The following is an 18709-nucleotide window of genomic DNA, read 5'->3' on the forward strand; positions in this document are numbered from 1 at the left end:
AGCAAATATATCTCTTTCCTTTTTTACAGTACATTGACTTGTACACCAATTCAGTCTTTATTTTAATATATTCATTTTTAAATGAGCTCAGCAAAACAAAATATTTTATTAAGATGTAATGTAAGTAGCCTTTCCCACCTGAAGTTTAAATGAGCACACACCTCAACGAATAACAAGGAGTGTGCGGCAGAGACTGTTGGCATTGTTGTTATGGAGTGAGATCAGTTACAGCCTTTGATCATTGATTATTTATTGCTCCAGTCAGGATCATGTGATGGAGGACAAGGCGCTCGGCCTTTAAATTGGGCAGTTTATTGCAGCTTGCTTTGGTGTGATGTGAAAAGAAACAGCTGAAGACACAGCGTTCTTTGTTTGATGTCTCTGTAGGAGGATCATTCCTGTGTCCGGTCCATTCCTGGACCAGTGGGGAGGATTTGGCTGGAGACATACTGCGCCACAGGTGCCGATAATCTCATACTGAAGTATAAGACTCAAAAGTTTAACCGATTTATTTAGTTCAGTTATTTTTATCTTGTTTTTGTTTATGCGTTCAGTATTAATACGTTTTCTTTATTTCTTAGTCTGTGTACTTAAACAGATGCGTCTTATTTGTATTTATTACAAACTTTTAATTAATTCACTGCAAATAATCCAAACAGTTGTTTTGTAGAGCGCATAATGCTTTGATTAGAGTACTATCAGGTAAAGGCGAGTGTCTGAAGTGTGTGATGTTGCAGGGGAGTGTCGGACTGGTGGAGGGGGAGTTCGGTTCTGATGAAGGAGCAGGGCCAGTGGGTGGAGTTAGCTGGTCACGACTACGTGATGGACCTGATTGCAGATCTGGAGCTTCCGACTGACTTCCCAAAACAGAAGAGCTACTTCGTCATCAGCACTGACGACCCCACCAGAGTCCGAGCCAACGCCAGCCTGTCAGTACACGGAACGACCACAAATACCACATGCATGTACAAATATTTGAGTTATAAACACAACAAGAACTTTATTTCTGTGTTATTAATTTTCCTTTCTCCTCTCCTCTCCTCTCCTCTCCTCTCCTCTCCTCTCCTCTCCTCTCAGTGCTTTGTTTGGCAGTGGGTTTGAGTCAGATGAAGAGCTTCCCTCTGCCTTTCTTCTCCGTAACAGCAGACCGGCCTACAGTTTGCCCGACTCTGACGGTTATTACAGCCACGGTACACACACACACACACACACACACACACACACACACACACACAATTTTGTGTAATTATGAGCCCTGAAGTGTGACGGCCATGTTTAAAGCTGCTCTGCTGTGTGTGTGTGTGTGTGTGTGTGTGTTTCCAGTTGAGTCAGATGCATTCAGTGACGGTCAGACTCACAGAGGAATGGACCGCTACCTGGACAGCCTGTTTGACCCTGTGCTGTCAGACAGCAGCATTGTGAGTACTGACAGGAAACATCATACATCACATCCACATATTTGCTTCTGCTTTGAAAGCACATTAATGCTGAAACAATCAGTTAATCAACTGCACTCTAAAATCTGACAAGTTGATTTTACTTTTTAAAAAATCTAGGGAACTGTTTGTAAAGTAAGTACATATAACTATTCGTCTTAAATCTTTGCACACATTTCTGATATTTTATTGGGTATTAAAATAGAGTAAATTCTTGTTAACTGCAGCTCTGAAATGCAAAAAAAAACGTCCTGTCAGACTCCCTTCACCTGATCCGCCATCTGAGTGTGAATGGAGGGGAGTGTTGATGGATGGATGGAACATGTGATCCACGGCTTCTGTTTGTGTATGAATGGAGCAGACAGGAGGGGTGATTAGGTTACTGAGTGACCTACCGTATTTGACCGTAACAGCAGGCAGCACCTCTGCACGGCTCTGTGGGCATTACTGTTCCGTTAACAGCTTCACATTTTGTATAAAACTAAAAATAAAAAAGGAAAATACGTCATCATCATTGGGAGGAAACAGGAAGAAACGTCGGTCAGTGCAGGTATGTTTAGCGTGTTCATTAGAGTTCTCAATGACACTATGTCAAATTGAAAATATATAAAAACCATAATTTGTATTTTTTTGAGCATTCACTGTGAAAAACAAAAACAACTTCCCCAAAAAACAAACAGTGTCCATGAAATCCTTGTTATTGAGGTATTTTTTTTCCAGTGTCTTTTGGTTTCAGTATCCAGGATGTCTGCAGGTTCTTAAAATGTCTTAAATTTGGTTGAATAAATATTTGTCCTAAAAAGTCATTCAATAATCTTACATTTAAATTTGTGATATCATTATCATTTTACCTTACTTCATTTAGCCATCTTTTAATTTATTTTTGCCAAAATAAATCAAGCTCTTTTGAGTGAAAATTGACATTTCTGATGCTACTGATCTTTAAACCACTGAACCTCTTTTTACTTTATATGCACTTACCTGTTGGGAAAATGTAGATTAACCTAATTTACTCTAATAACCATATTCCTATACCTTATACATACCTGCAATGATTGAATGAGAGAAAGATGATCTGTCCCAAAATCTGCTCTAAATTTGGTTAAAAATATCCTGAAAAGCTCTTTAAAAGCTTTAATCAAACAGTGTGGGTGGTCACATTAGATCATTTCCCTTGGACTTTCTATTGATTAAGTTCAAGCATATTCATGTGCAGCAAAGATTTTTACTGAGAAAATAATTTTTTTGTTTTTGTGTTGAGACAGTGGCGTTTGCAATGTTGCAGATCATTTTTGTAGGAGACTCACACCTACATACTTTTTGTGTCTCTGTCACTTTTGTGTGTGCTGGAGCTTCTCCTCCAGTGTGTACGGTACTTCCTGCAGAGTATTCAGTTCCCACAGACTGTCTGACTCACAGAGGGTCTGAAACAACCAGCACAACTCACTCCTTCTCCCTCGTTCTCTATCTAACACACTCATTTCTCTTCATGTCTCTCAAACTCCGCTTTCTCAGCATCTCCACTTGTCCTTTTCCATCTACTGAATCTCTGTTTCCTGCTTCTCTCTGGCTACCAGGACATGGAAAAGACTGGAAGTTTGTCAGCGAGAATGAAAGGAGGAGGTGGTATCGGCATCACAGGAGGAGGAAGAGGAGAGGGGGAGAGTCAGACGACCCCCAGCCGGCCTTATCCACCAGGAATACACCCCGGAGGTAAAAAACTCAAGTTGTGTGTGTGTTTCCTGTAAGTTACATCAAATTTTAGTGCAGATTGTCATGTAGTTTTCCCTTATATTTGTTGTGTTGTTACGTAGTTTTGTGTTTTCCCTTTGGGTTCAACTGAAATGGCAAATTTTTATTCCTAGCTTGTCTCTGATCCTGCTGCTAAAGCCTCTCTCACTCTTTTTTTTTATCTCTCCACTGACATCAATAATTCATCTCGTTCCAAGTGGGATCTAAATCCTCGACATTAGTCTCAGATCGATAAATAGTAAGATAGAGGCCAACTCTGCTACTTGTTTTGGGCTTGTCCAAAAATAAATATTTTTTAGCATGAGATTAATACAGAATTTATGACAAGATTTGGGAAAAAGTGGATTTATTTGGGACAAACTCCTTTTTGGGCTTTACATTCAAAATCTACAAATATTACAACAAAAAAAGGTATTTGTAGCTGCTTTTAGCAATGACAAAGAAATGGCTTACGACAAACACCCCATTTTTAGAGGATTGGTATGATGCCATGTATGACATTTTTGTAATGCTAAGAATTATATCTCTACACAAGACTTCTCAAATTAATTTAAATGAAACTAGGGTACGGTGGAAAATGTATATTTCCCCCAAAACACCTTTATTTTGTTTAAATCATTTTATTAATATATTTTTTCCCCTTTTTTGGTTATCTGTCAGGAATGGAAAACACCTCATGGTTTGTTTTTGTGTTGTATAATTACATCGTAAAAGCTGATGATCACTCTGTAAATGTATCTAATTAGAAATTAATATGTTAAGTGATCCAATATTAAGGAGAAAATGTCATCATTTCATATCATTTAATGCAGTTTAACACATTTATAAACATTACAGTTATTATAGTAATTGTTTCCATATTGTTTAAGGCTGAAGGCCAAAGTGTCTCAGTGACGCCGAACAACAGGACCGAGGTGAAAAAGGTTCAGGTGTACCGTTCACCAGCCGTAATGTGTTGCTTAGAGGCTGTAATGAGTAAATGAGTCTGACCTCATGGATAATGCAGAGAGCGCCATTCACTGTAACCACAGATGACTCCTTTACTCTCGATAGGCTTCTGTCACTCTCATTCTCTCTCCTGCTACACACACACACACACACACACACACACACACACACACACACACACACACACACACACACACACTGCCTTTCTTTCTATAGCCTGTCTGTGAAAGACTGGGGGGCTTTGCTGCATATCATTCCCAGTCACTTCTCCCTTTCCTGTCACTAAGAGGTAAAATATGTATTTTTGATTTGGGGTGAACTGTCCCAGAGTCGTGGAGGCAGCACTGTTCCTAACTGTCACCTTGTTCCCTGACCTGTCGCTCCTCAAGCTGTGCCAGTGCTTCCAGTAGCAGGAGGAATGATGCCACCCATACCCGCCATGCCAATCCCCTCCCACCACCACCACCACGAACAACAACAACAACAACATCAGCAGCAGCAACCTCAGCAAGAGCCGCAACAGCAATACCACCAATATAACCTTCCCCAACACCCCTACAGCCAGCAGACCTCATCTGCAGTCACTCCTGCCACACGTGTAGCACCAACTCCGTCACACACTCGTGCCCCCGCTGCTGGAAGAGATAATGTAGCGTCCCATGTCCCTGGTGACCCTGGTGTCCCCGGTCTGCCGGGGGCACCCTCGCTCCCTGCCACACCTGTGGTTCCAGGCTTACCTGTTATGACAGGTGTGCCAGGTACAAAAATGAGGTGTGCGTTCCAGCATGTTTGGCCTGAAGCGTGTGGGCATGATGGAGTTAATCTTCAGTTTGTGTTAGATAAAAGCCATCGCTTTTTATTTCCTGCATTTACTACTACTACTACATCTACTGGGTCCTTTGCAGTGAAGTGTTTGTTTCTACTGTTTTTCTACAACAAAACCGTCTTTATTCATGGTGTGTATGTTAATATGTTCACACTTTTTCTAGGTTCGGAGCACGCAGTACTGACTCAGCAGCAACAGGCCATCATCAACCAGCAAGCTATCATTCTGGTTTGTCATTTATCTCTCTTCTGATCAACTCTAAAGTGACTGTTGGTATATTTGTCACATGAAATTATATGGTAACACTCTGTTTGACTTGTCTATATGAGTTGTTTCATTCAGTATTAACTTCTATCAACAATCTCCATTTTTGGATTTTTCGTTCACCCTTAAGACATACAAATTTAAAAATATCCGTATCCATCATGTGAATAGATAATGAGAAAAAAAGGAAGAGTATACACTGACATGACTGTTTTTGTAACATAAATATGTGTGTGTGCTGCAGGCCCAGCAGATGACAATGCAGGCCATTGCGATCCAGCAGCAGATGTTGTCCTCCTTCCCTCCCGTCGCCCCGGCGCCCCAGTCACCGCCCTCTCAGCATCACACACACCTGCCACCACGCTCTCACACACCCAGCTCTGTGAGTAAACACACACACTAGTACTGTGCACTGTGCTGTAGCGATGCATAAACACCTGCCAGCATGTATCAAATCAGAAAGATATAAATACTGTATGTCTTGGTATTAAAAGCATACTCAGCTGGCTCACTTCCTGTTTTTCTGCAGACCAAAGAGAGTGAAGAGTCGCCGTACAAACCTGCTGCCGTTCAGCGGAAATCAAGTATGTTTTACACTCGTAGGGTCAAATTAACCTTTAGCAGATTTTTGTGAATGCTGTAATGCTGCAAGAACTCTAACATCAGAGGAAAGAAAAATATTGATGCATTGTGACTTTGTGATTTGAGGTTGGAAAGCCCACTGCATCAAATCGAAAATTTGTGATTGATTTTGACATCCATAAAAGTGCGCCTGTGTCTTAGGGGTTAACATGCCAATAATGAACCACAACATTCTTGATTTGTGTCCAACTTGGGGATCTTTTCTGCATCTTTCTCTTATCTTTCTCTTTCCCTTTTTAAAATTAAAAGCAATATATTGTTTGAAATGTGTGTTTTCATTGAAATCCTAGCACTGATTGATGTCCACTTGCTTTGACATAGTTCTATATTTCTTTATGGGATTAGTTCTGAAACTGAGTACAGCAGCTGTTGAATTTAATTGTTAAACATCTGCACTTGATCTAATAGAAAATGATATTCCAGGTCCAACACGTGGACCCCCTCCCGAGGACGTGGTCCGATCCAGTACGAGTAACACGGAGCGCATTGATCCGAGCCACGACATCAAAGACATCATCAAACAGCACCAACCGGCTGACTCAACAACTTCTACAGCCTCACAAAGGTAACACGCCCACGATTTCCTAACATGAGTTTAATACTCATAATGTCGGCCAACATATTTTTGTGTGTGTGTGTGTGTGTGTGTGTGTGTGTGTGTGTGTGTGTGTGTGTGTGTGTGTCTGTTTGTGTTTGTGTAGGAAAGGTGATGGAAAGATGTTTGCGAAGAAGCCAGACCCGCACGATGAAGCTATGGAAATCCTTAAAGATCAGATGGCAAACCCACCACAACCGGTAATCTAACTCTGCAACTACCACACACACACACACACACACACACACACACACAAACTAAAATAATGTCTGGCCTTTTTTTGTGTCTCAGACTCAAAGGAAGCCTCAGTCCTCGCTACGTAAAGATGAGGGAGGACTTAAGGTTTCCAAGACGACCAAGTCTCGGCCTGCAGGGCACACTAGCTCCAACATAAGCCCCGCCCCTCCTCCAGGTGACCTTTACATATCCTGTTAATGTGACATCAGACACCAGAAATAAACAGCAGAATAACAGAAAGGTCCTAATGTATTTTACTCTGCCACTTGAATGTGTGTGTGTGTGTGTGTGTGTGTGTGTCTGTAGTCAATAGAGACTTGCCAGTGGAGGAGGAGATCATTCAGACTCAGCTTCATGGCAGGACCAGTGATGAATATTACACGTACTCCAATGTCCCCTGGAAACTCTACATGAGGAAAGAGGTGTGTGTTTCATGAGCACAACCAAACACTTAAACATAAATGGACAAAAATATTCCAATTTGGCCTAAAAATTGAACATTACAAGAAATGGCTCACTGAAATACATTGTAAGAGTATGTAAACATTTTGTAGATCTTCTCGTACTTAACATTAACTACATTGCAATGCTTTTATATCATCATGTTTATGATTTATTACCCAACTGAGCAATCTGACTGGACAAGAGTCATTCCACAAGTGCTAATATAGAGTATCACATCACTGGGACTTTTCTGTGTATGTATCACTCTGCTTGATAGGTGTTTCTAAGATGCCTAAATAAATTGTTTCTGTGACAATATTTGCACCTCAATCATACTTCCAAAATAACATTTGAGTTTAATTATGAACAGGCACCACAAGAGGATGAAGGAAACAGAAACTGTGAATATTGTTGGCCTGCAGCCTCGTGCCTGTGACCAAATCACAGCTGTGCTGATACGCAGTACAACAGCACACTAACTGCTACCAAAATAAATGTTTCCATTGTTGAAATTTGTGTATTTACAGGTTTTCTATCCTAAAGAGACCTTCAACAGTCCACTGGTTTTAGACTTGATCTTCAGACAGGTTCATTTATGTATTCATTATTTATTTACTTGTGTCTTCATTTATTATGTATTGAGTTAATGTGTTCAGTCAGGTCTACTTTTTCATTATATCAGTGTGGTTTATGATAAATATTGCAATAGTTAAGATGGTATTTCTTTACTGAAAGTAAAAGAAGAACTTTTAATATAGATCCTAGCATCAACTTTATTGTAAAATAATGCATCAAATAATACACTTTTAGGTTCTTAATATTCTTGGCTTTTGCTTTAATGCTATTACTTATTCAAAACAAGAATTCATTATTTAATTGATTTCCACTTTAGCAGATTCTTATTCCTGAATGTGTTTCCTGCAGGTTGTGCATGACACCTTTTCTGAGGCTTGCATCCGTATCACGCAGGAGGAAAGGCAAAAGATGAAAACTTTATTTGGTATGAAAAAACATATTTAAATGACTTGGCATAAAAATGACTCCTAGACAACAGGATTAGATAACTTAAACTCCTTTGTTTCCTCGCCAGCTGAGAACAAGGTGGATCAGGTGTCAGGAACACACGATGAGAACGTTAAGAAGAAAGTTGTTGCCATGGCCAGAGACTTGTGGGAGATTTACTTCTCCCGCCTCTTCCCAGCCTCTGTGAGTTCTTAGTTATCTATCTTAGTTTCTATCTTATCATATGTGAGATCAGCTGCAGCAACCCCGGCACTGAATATGATAAACCTAAAGCAGCCTTCAACCTTCACTTTAATACTTTGAAACTGGAACAAAATGGCTTGATTTCTTTCAAAAATGATGAAAAGACTTGATTAGAAACAAAAGAAATAATCAGAAATTAGCAAGAATATGGTTTTTTTTTTTAAATTACAGGAAAATTAGTATATAAAAATTAGTAAATAAAATCAAATAAATAAAAAGAAAGTGTCTGAAAAGGTGCTTAAAAATGATAAATAATTCTGACATATAATTTTAAATATAATTATAAGTATAGATTTCCCCTAGCTTTTTTTTCTTTTTTCCCTAGACATTTTATCCCTAGCTATTAATAAATAAAAATAATAAATTAATTTTTTTTTTTAATATACTAACTTCTAGCAATGTGTGGAACATTTCTTACCAAGTTGCCTATTGCCTTTTATCAAGTTTCTGAAAAAATAGCACTATTTTGCTCAGAGTTTAAACTGTTAAATATCTGTGAAAGGCGTCTGAAAGCAACACAAGAAAAGTGATGTCACTCCAGGTTTCAAAGGCTCTTACTTGACATGTTTTTATGTGTGCCTGTATTTAGTTTCTTCTCTGTGTGTGTGTGTGTGTCTGTCTGTGTGTGTGTGTGTGTGTGTGTGTGTGTGTGTCTGTCTGTGTGTGTGTGTGTGTGTGTGTGTGTGTGTGTGTGTGTGTGTGTGTGTGTGTGTGTGTATGTGCGTGCGTGCGTGCGTGCGTGCGTGCGTGCGTGAGTGCGTGCGTGCGTTTGTGTGTGTGTGTGTGCATGCGTGTGTGTGTTCCAGGGCAGTGTGGGGACAGGAGTGCAGGTGCTGTCTGTGTCTCATAAAGGCATCAAGCTGCTGAAGATGGTGAGGAGTAGCTCTGCTGCCTCGGACTATTTCAGAGTGCTGAGACCTTACAGGTGAGCCTTATAGACTGTACAGAAACACTGACATAGTGTGTGTGCGTGTGTTTGTGTGTTTGCATGTGTCAGCTGTAGATCTTCAATATTTCCAAGTTTTTAAGCCTTGGAACATAAGAAGAGGTGAAATTAGCCATCTAAAAGTCTTCATTCAAATAAAACATGAGGAAAAGTCAATCATTCGACCTTTTCTACTCTTTGTGTCAAGTGATTTGACCTGAGACCCCTCCTCCCGTTCTCCGTAACTTTATGTCAGCTTCCGCACTCTGCTTTATCACTTCCTGCGCAGCTACTCGGACATCCTGTTTGTGTCGATTCCATCTAAAAACATGCTGGAGTTCAACCTGAGTAACGAGAAGCTGATCCTGTTCTCAGCCAAGGCCCCACAGGTCAAACACATGATCGACTACTTCCTCACCGAGCTCAAGAAGGTCAGAGAGAGTCTGTGTGTATGTGTGAGTGTGTGTGTGTTTTATAGGTTTTCTTGAGACTGATTTTTTGATAATACATACAATTCTTTGGGTTTTATCATTGTAATATGTGTTAATGGTTAAAATGAAATGCTATCTGCTGGTCAGACTAGAACAACAACACTTCTATGATATGGAGCATACATTTATTTTCAAAGGAAGTTAATAAAGTGCAACAATACGATAAAAAGCAAGAAGGTTTAGACACTAACCTTGTGGTGACTGATATATGATTGTAAACTATAAATCACACAGACTCAGAGGAATGTGGTGATATATTTTGGCTCACACCTTGTCTGGGGACCACTGAGGATTTTGATACATGTGAACATGTCACGTCTCTGTCAGGACTCGGAGTACATGGTGGCAGTGAGGAACTACATTACAGAGGACAGGTCTCTGCTCAGCTTCCACAAAGGAGACATCATAAGAGTGCAGCACATGGACGGGCTGGAGGCCGGTGAGACACAAACGGCAAAAAAATTAAAAAATCATGCTGTGATGTGTTCGTAGACCTGCTTTATGCTTCTGTGAGCCATGTACAGTACATGTCTGCTTCTCTGTGCTTCATGTCATGTCTGTCGCTGTGTGTGTGTGTCTGTGTGCACATGAATGTGTGCGTGTGTTCAGGCAAACATTACGGCTGCATAGTGAGGAAGAAAGTGATGCTTCTGGAGGAGCTAAAGAGAGACACTCCTGAGTTTGGTGGGTTTGGCAGCCGGTTGGGATTTGTTGTATTTTTGTTTGCTTTGCTGTTTTCTTTTTGCTGGTTGATTTTTTTAGTATTGCCTTAACTTCTGTGTTCCTTCCATTTTTATTGATATTGATTGAACTGGGTATTTTCTGCATTAAAAACCCTCATAAAACATAATCTGAATATATTTAGGTTTTGTCCTGTTGGTTGAGACCAAAAAACACAAGACATTACCTTGTGTTTTTTCTGTGTTTTGCATGTGACACTTTTGGGTTTGTTTTTTGCACTTAATGTGTTTCTTTGTTTGCATACGAACCTCTCTGTATATCTTCTGGCGTGTGTGTGTGTGTGTGTGTGTGTGTGTGTGTGTGTGTGTGTGTGTGTGTGTGTGTGTGTGTGTGTACGTGTACGTGTACAGGCTGGCGGTTCGGGGCTGTGTATGGAAAATCAGGAGCGTTTCCCAGCGAGTACGTCCGTCCTGTGGCTGCTCCGGACTTCCTTGTTCTCCCGGCTGAACGTGTGGAGCCTCGAGACAGACAGGGTCGAGTCGCTGCATCTGCTGCTGTTGCCGTGGCGATGGGTTCAGCTGTTGCTGCCCATGAGCTTGACCTGTCCACAGAGGTGCAGACTAAGAAGTTGTTTACTCACATTAAGGCTGCATTTTTCTACTTTCCAAAAAGACCATCATGTCTATTTTCAACTTCCACAGTACATTAAACAAAAAAATAAAAGAAAAAAGATGCACACCAGGCTCAGAGCCAAAATAACTTTCAGACTTCAGCATAAATTATACCCCTATATTATGGTACAAGCTGCTGTTTATACACTATACATTGGAATATTTTGGTTTAGCAGAAATGGAAATATTCTGTAGATAATTACATCTTTGGTGTTCCTTTAAATGGCAGTGCTGCAAAGCTTTTTATTGCTGTGGGTGTGTATTTGCTGTATGTGCATCAGGTTGTAAATGAGATTCATGGGGACAGTCTGGCCATCGAACTGGACGATCTGCCTCTGCACAGCAGTCAGTACCACATGGCTGAGTTCGCCAAGAAGTACTTCAGAGAGGCGCAGAGAAACAGAAGGTCAGATGCATGCATACTTACGCATACATACAATTATTAAGACAAAATACTTATACAGTATGTACCTTATTTGAAATATTTGTAGCTGCTAGAAAAGCAACTACAAAGAAAAATGGCTTAAAACAGACACCCCATTTATAGAAGACCAGTATGATATTTATTTTCATTTATATTTCCCTGAAACACTGTTCTTTTGTTTAAAATCTGTTTCTTTAAATTTCTTCTTATTCTTCCTCTTCATATTCTTTTTCTTCTACTTAACAATAATAATAATAATAATAATAATAATAATAGGCTCAGAGCTCTTATTAATTGATGGCAAACAAAGACGAAAGAAGGTATAAAAAGGCTACAGGTCAGCAGCAAATGACAATGGATATACATACACACGCAGAGTTCATAACTGCTGCCTGTATTTGGCCCACAGTGATCAGAAAGCCAAAAAAGGGAAGGAAGGCAGGGAGCCTGTCGACATGGTCAAATTCTCCAAGGTAAAGCAGCCAAACTATTTTTCAAAGCATTAACAATTCAAAAAATGTCTTTGCATTCTTGTATATGTTATCTTAATTCTCGGTGATAGTGTTTAATATATTGTCCTGCTGCACAAATATATTTTGTGTTCTGTGTCATGTGTTTTGTCTCTCCAGTCTCCGATCCAGGAGTCTCTGATCGACTTTTCAGACAACGGGATGAACAGAGTGGCCGCTGACATCTTCTTAGGTGAGAGAAGAGTAAGGAAAGGAGGGAAGGATATTACATTTTTTTAAAAAATATGCCATGCCATGGAATTATTAAAAAAAATTCTTGAGATCCGATTGGGTCAGTGAGAGGGAGGCCCAGAGAGAGGGAAATGAGAGGAAATGGAGACTTCTTTCTTTTGTTTTATGTTTTAATTTGTTTCCATGTTGACTGATTGTTTTCATCCAGCCATAATGAAATTCATGGGAGACTTCCCACTGAAAGGTCAGACTGAACAGGACCTGGTCACCACAATACTGAAGGTACATGGACAAACACTTACATATTTGATTGTCTTGTGAAATATTAAATCGACAGTTCACCCCAAATTTAAAAGTACATATTTTTACTTTTAATTGTATCTTTATCAATTTAGATTTTTTTTTTAATATAAGTTGTCGAGTGTTGACAGCACATGGATACCATAACTCATAATAACCCATAAATAAGTTGCAGACAGACCAGAGGTGGAAAACAAATAAAGGAAATACAAATAGAAAAGAAATACTAAACAACAAAGGTAAAAAAAAAAAAAAAGCGCATAAAAGACAATAATCCAGTTTATAAGAATGTCTGCCTTCTCTCCAATATAATGAAACTAGATAGCACTTGACTTTGGGGTGAACTGTCGCTTTAAAATGATAATGAGATAAATTGACTTACACATGATGCTGGAAAAAAGAATCAGTGCCATTTATCTTCATGCATGTGCTCATATATCTAGTTGAGTGGCGAGCACGGTCTGATAAAGGATGAAGCGTACTGCCAGGTCATGAAGCAAGTCACCACCAACACCAGCTCCAAACCGTAAGACTCTTCCACACTTTACATCAAGCGCTGCCTGGGGACTTAATCTGTGTTTTAATTTACAGTTATGTGTGTATTTTTTGCATGTAGGGACAGTTGTCAGAGAGGATGGAGGCTGTTGTACATCCTCACAGCTTTTTATCGCTGCTCTGATGTCATGAAGCCATTTCTGTTAAAGTTCCTGCAGGACGCCTGCAACAGCCCCGGGATGCAGTACCAAGGTAAACAATCCACTTCTCAGTCAATCCAAGGAAAGATGATTTAGCAACAACAACTGAACACAACCGCAATCATAAATCCATCATAGGTCTGACAGCAGTCTTTGTTATCATTGATCTGTTGCTCTTTATCAACACAGGTATTGCCAAGGCATGTGAGCAGAACCTGCGGAGGACTTTTCAGTATGGTGGACGTATACAGTATCCCAACAGCATGGAGCTCAAAGCTATGCTGGTAAGTCTCCAAGGATGTGTTGGGACTGCAGGCACATCAGATCTTTAAGAAAGACTCTCTGCATTGTTATTTGCAAGTTATTAAATTTGATCTGTGTCCAGACACTACCAACCTGTCTGCATAGGTTGCTTTGGTAACAGTGTATGCATCAGTAGCAACATAGCGGTTAGCAGGTGACACAGCTTTTACAGTTCAGAAGCATTAGAAATGGAGGTCTTGCGTCTAACCCCAAAACACCTCATCACATACATATAACCAGTCTTGTTTCCAATGTGAATCAATTAGCAACAGGTTCATCATTTTGCCCTCTTAACAGCACTCTCAAGTCATAGTGCAGAACTCCTGTTTTGGTGTCTGTCCACAGACTTGTTTTCCTCTCTAAACTTTCTCAAATCAACCTGTTTACAATCAAGATATGCCAGAAAAAGAATCTGGGCTGGCAGTCTGAACAAGGCCTAATTCAGCCATGCAGTCTTCTTATGATTTATATATAGTAAAATGTGTACCATACCTTACAGGAATCTGCAAGAAAAATGACAGAAATAACTTATAATGCAATGATTACAGTACAATACTTGTCTTTGTATTTAGCTTTCAGTTTTTTTTCATCATTGAAAAAAACATGGTGATATAGCAAATCTATGTTGTATTATGAATCAGGTGTGAATATATAGAATGGGTTTTAAAGATTTTAGGAGGTGAATTACTGATTGATGATGTTATTCTACTTCAAATATAGTATATTTCATACTTTTCTACCTAAGGCATCTGTCGTGTTTAAGAGTGAGTGTTTAGCAGCTGTTGAACATATCACAACTGAACATATCACGTTTCCGTCTGATTGGTTATTTGTGTTCAGGCTGGGCGGAGCTCTAAGAGACAGCTGTTCTTGCTGCCAGGTGGGATCGAAAGACACTTGAAAATCAAGACTTGCTCTGTGAGTGGCACGCACACACACACAAACACACACACACAAAAGGCAAACAATGTAGGAATTCTCCTTTACTGTTTGTGAACGTGGCATCGTAAGTGTATGCACTGCAAGCTACTTTAGGAATGTTACAATTAGTTGTAATGGAAAAGCTGGTACTTTTGCAAACTAAGTTAACCACCGGCACCTACCTGTCCAACAGAAAACAGGCCTCTGTAGACTTGACTGACTTTGAGACATAAGAGAAAAAAAAACGCTGCATTTGTGGGTCCACATGATGGCAGCAATGCTTCTTGTGAATGATTTCAGGTTGCCTTGGATGTCATCGAGGAGCTTTGCTATGAGATGGGACTGCACAGGGTAGAGGCTCTGGATGAATATGCCATCTTTCTGGTCACACACAAAGGTCACAATGCAAACACTCTTTGACATACAACAATTCACTTTAGATGAAGTCAGAAAAAAACTGAAGTGTGTGTGTCTATATAGGTCAGAATGTGCGTCCCCTGAACAAGCGCGAGTACATCCTGGACATCGCTACAGAGGCGGAGCCAGTGGACGCCAACTACAGTCTGTGGTTCAGGAGAGTCATATGGAGTCTGGCTCTCAAACTTGACAATGAACTCTATGTGACCATGCACTATAACCAGGTAGATTTCTATTGTATGAAATAAAGGACAGCTGATGTCCTTGTAATGTTGCATATCCACTACAAAATGTTGACTCATAGTCCTCCTGTGTGGCTGATTTTACAACAAATCATACTGTCACATGGATTATACAGTAGATATTACCTGTATAGGCACCATTGCAGTATAACCATGTTCTCCTTGTAACCCATTGGAAGACCAGATCCACTTCCCTGTGTGCTGATGTCATTTGTAGCTTTTTTGTTTGTGCGACCACCAACTCACTTCAACTATCACAGTCTGACAAGGAAGATGTGTCAAGATTTTAACTTTACTGTCACAACATGAGCAGACAAATAAACACCAATAAACTATTATTCTCTATTATTAAACTATTATTATTCTATTATTCCTTGAAGGTTTTGCCAGACTACCTGAAGGCCTTGCTGAGTGTGGTCCCTCAGGGTAAGGCCAGTGATCAGCATCTGCAGCAGATCGCCAGACTGGCCGCCCTACAGCACCGTGCCAAGGACACCATCTACCTGCCCACCCTGTAAATACAGTAAACACAGAGATACATACTTAGATTTTGTCTTAGCTAGTGTCAATGCCATAATCTTCAGTTTCATATGACTCCCACATAACTGCTGCCTCTGAGGTATCACTGGTGTGTGTGTGTGTGTGTGTGTGTGTGTGTGTGTGTGTGTGTGTGTGTGTGTGTGTGTGTGTGTGTGTGTGTTTAGCCGTGAGGTGCAGGAGTGTGTCCCACCACAGTTCTACAGCAAACAGGGCTCCCAGCATTGGCTGAACATGGCAACTCAACACATGCAGCAGGTCCAGCCTTTAAACCCACACCAGGCTCGTGCACAGTTCCTTGGTAAGACCGCAAATTACAAAATCTCCAAAATCTGTCTGAGTAGGAATATTTAATTAAAAACATCAACCTCAGAATAATTAACAGACAAAAAGGCTAAACTTTGAATACCAAGTAACCCATTTTATTTACTGACTATGCAGCAAAGCAGTTCAGTAAATAATGATTGCTCAAATCTACACAGACATGTCTGTAACTACTTTTTTTAGAAATGACTAATGCTTAGCTTGAATGTGCTGCTGTATCAGTAGTAATCCTTCCTGTGTTTTTGGCCTAGGTTTGGTCAGTGCCTTTCCCATGTTCGGCTCCTCCTTCTTCTACATTCAAAGCTCTAGCTCAGCCTCCATCCACGCCCCGTGCATCCTGGCCGTAAATCTGAACGGACTGCACTTTCTGAACAAGGATACACATGTGTGTAAATCATCCATTCGATTGCAAATCCAGCTTGTGTGATACTGCATGCTTCACATTCCTGGATCAGCTGGTAATATATGGTAGCGGGCAGCTGAGTGACTGCAACAGTATGAATTTTAAACAATACTTATTTAACAATGCCTTGATTAATTTGCATTTAAAGCAAACTGCTGCAAAATCAGAATTATTTCACAACAAATTGTTTGGCTCCCTCTGCTGGTTATTTTGCTCACTCTCTTCTTCTGTCTATTAAATCTTATATTTTTGACTTTTATTATTTGTCCATATTTGTTGTAAGTGTCTCTTTCCTTTTGTGTATTTATATATACATTTGGTGTATGTGTGTTTAGGAGGCCATGGTGCGTTTCCCCCTGAAGGAGGTCCAGTCGACTCGCACCCAGAGACCAACTTCAGGCTCCAGTTATCCATATGTGGAGATCATGATAGGAGACCTGCTCAACCAGCGCATCACACAGCTGCAGCTGGAGCAGGTGTGTATGTGCATGCGTGTGTGAATGAGATACAGAGAGAGCTGCAGTTGCAATAAGTATATGTCATTTTTCAGTGCATTTCACTCACCTTAAATGCCATGCTGTTGCTGTATGTGTTCGTGGGTGTGTTTTCCAGGGCCTGGAGCTTTGCCGAGTCATCGCTATGCACATGGAGAACATGCTGTCAGTCAGAGAAAAGAGACTCACTTTGCCACCAAGTGAAATCACCCTGCTATAACACACACAAGCACATGCACATACAGAGAAATCACACCTAATGCCTCACAGATGTACTTAATCTACCTCTATTTTGAAAATAACTTATTTTACATATGTAAAGGTAATGTTTCTATAAAGTGACAGAATGTATAGCCTTGATGTTGATGACGTAGTTTGCAAAAATAGGTGTATTCAATCAGGGCTGCGACTGAAAAGTTATCTTCTGGATTTGGTAAAATATCAGAGAAGAATAAAAAATGACCATCAAAGTTCCCACAGCTAAAAATGACACGTTTAAATGGCATCTTTTGTCTAACCAACAGTCCAAAACCCAAATACAAAAATAAATAAAAATAAATAAAAATAAATACATTAACAATTATACCCACAGCAATAATGTAAAGTAGGGAAAGGCACATATAATGTATTTTCTGTGCACATGACATGCACACCCAGCGTGTCAATGCATACGTGTGCCTTGCACAAACTTACACGCGCACACAAACCACAGAGTTTAATGTATTCACGCGTCTATAGTGCAATGTAAGGAAGAGAAACTGAGAGTCAGACTTGATAAACGTCCTTTCAGGCTGAACCCATTAATGTTTTTAGTTTAACATTCTTAGTCAAATCTGCTCAAGATCTTGTCTGCCATGAGTGCTTTAAGGGCTGAGACTATAATGGCTACAGCATCTTTAATTTACTTTAATTTCCCCACTTCAGAAGAGTTGTATGATTTGATTAGCATTGATCCTAAGGCAACACTGAATTTAAATGCCGTTTTGCGCTGAAGGATAGGAGCCCCTGCTGTGTTTGGTTCTGTTCAAAGAAACTCAAATATGTGAAAAGAATAACGAGCAATCTTAGTTTAATATTGTCTTCCCTTAAACACTAATAAATGCTTGTGGTCTGACACAATACATATTTTTTTTATTTGGCTTGGGCCTACATGTAAGAGTAGCCTACCTAAATTAATTTTGAGCCTATAAGACATGCTGGGTTTTTTTTCTGTAAAAAAAAGAATTTAAATTTCATTTCTTTAATTTTCTTCCCTGTCATGAAATCAAGGGAAAGACTCGACAGGGGAAACATATTTGGGGAAGCATCTATTGACACACACAGTTAAAGGCCACATTAATGAACTCTTTGCACTAATTGAAATTATTATTTATACAATTTATATGTATTTTTTGTAAATAGCTGTTGCACATTACTAATGCACATTAATAATGTTGTACATTAAAGTTTGTAGCATAAATTATTCTGGTGTGCGAATCTGGTTTATTTAAAGATAACTTCAATAACATCAAGAGCATAAAAATTTACAAAATGTATAATTTCAAAAGAATCTGAGAACATGAAATTGTGTTTCTCTGGTCCCAGTGCAAAACAAAAGAATGAGAATTAGGAGATACGGTGCAAACACGATAAAGCTACGTAGAAAGCATAGGAAATAGAGTAGATCGTAGAAAATGAAATATTAGAAAGTGAAGAGGATTAGGGAGACCTGCAAAATACAAGTTCTAAGTTTAGAGTCAAAATACTGCGAAAAAGTCACAATTCTGACTT

At 39.7% G+C, this 18709-nt stretch overlaps 1 protein-coding gene across 1 annotated transcript in view; it reads left to right on the forward strand.

Moving 5' to 3' along the window:
- Nucleotides 1–18359, forward strand: part of myo15aa (myosin XVAa) — a 43700-nt gene extending 25341 nt beyond the window's left edge. Inside the window, exons 30-64 of the mRNA XM_088069342.1 lie at nucleotides 388–460; nucleotides 738–929; nucleotides 1078–1190; nucleotides 1324–1418; nucleotides 3014–3149; nucleotides 5126–5190; nucleotides 5471–5588; nucleotides 5772–5810; nucleotides 6292–6433; nucleotides 6570–6663; nucleotides 6755–6875; nucleotides 7007–7122; nucleotides 7672–7731; nucleotides 8069–8144; nucleotides 8235–8350; nucleotides 9217–9335; nucleotides 9625–9766; nucleotides 10154–10265; nucleotides 10436–10510; nucleotides 10918–11120; nucleotides 11460–11584; nucleotides 12012–12075; nucleotides 12232–12304; nucleotides 12512–12585; nucleotides 13047–13129; nucleotides 13220–13350; nucleotides 13488–13582; nucleotides 14442–14519; nucleotides 14823–14919; nucleotides 15003–15163; nucleotides 15562–15695; nucleotides 15886–16019; nucleotides 16294–16427; nucleotides 16781–16921; nucleotides 17058–18359. Coding sequence (XP_087925468.1) covers nucleotides 388–460; nucleotides 738–929; nucleotides 1078–1190; nucleotides 1324–1418; nucleotides 3014–3149; nucleotides 5126–5190; nucleotides 5471–5588; nucleotides 5772–5810; nucleotides 6292–6433; nucleotides 6570–6663; nucleotides 6755–6875; nucleotides 7007–7122; nucleotides 7672–7731; nucleotides 8069–8144; nucleotides 8235–8350; nucleotides 9217–9335; nucleotides 9625–9766; nucleotides 10154–10265; nucleotides 10436–10510; nucleotides 10918–11120; nucleotides 11460–11584; nucleotides 12012–12075; nucleotides 12232–12304; nucleotides 12512–12585; nucleotides 13047–13129; nucleotides 13220–13350; nucleotides 13488–13582; nucleotides 14442–14519; nucleotides 14823–14919; nucleotides 15003–15163; nucleotides 15562–15695; nucleotides 15886–16019; nucleotides 16294–16427; nucleotides 16781–16921; nucleotides 17058–17159 — 3833 coding nt within the window. The 3' untranslated portion in view covers nucleotides 17160–18359. The remainder of the gene's footprint in view (nucleotides 1–387; nucleotides 461–737; nucleotides 930–1077; nucleotides 1191–1323; nucleotides 1419–3013; nucleotides 3150–5125; nucleotides 5191–5470; nucleotides 5589–5771; nucleotides 5811–6291; nucleotides 6434–6569; nucleotides 6664–6754; nucleotides 6876–7006; nucleotides 7123–7671; nucleotides 7732–8068; nucleotides 8145–8234; nucleotides 8351–9216; nucleotides 9336–9624; nucleotides 9767–10153; nucleotides 10266–10435; nucleotides 10511–10917; nucleotides 11121–11459; nucleotides 11585–12011; nucleotides 12076–12231; nucleotides 12305–12511; nucleotides 12586–13046; nucleotides 13130–13219; nucleotides 13351–13487; nucleotides 13583–14441; nucleotides 14520–14822; nucleotides 14920–15002; nucleotides 15164–15561; nucleotides 15696–15885; nucleotides 16020–16293; nucleotides 16428–16780; nucleotides 16922–17057) is intronic.
- Nucleotides 18360–18709: the final 350 nt, after the last annotated feature.

The sequence above is a fragment of the Plectropomus leopardus genome, chromosome 18 (assembly GCF_026936395.1).
Source record: "Plectropomus leopardus strain MGB_pleo_1.0 chromosome 18, ASM2693639v1, whole genome shotgun sequence".
Classification (NCBI taxonomy): domain Eukaryota; kingdom Metazoa; phylum Chordata; class Actinopteri; order Perciformes; family Serranidae; genus Plectropomus; species Plectropomus leopardus.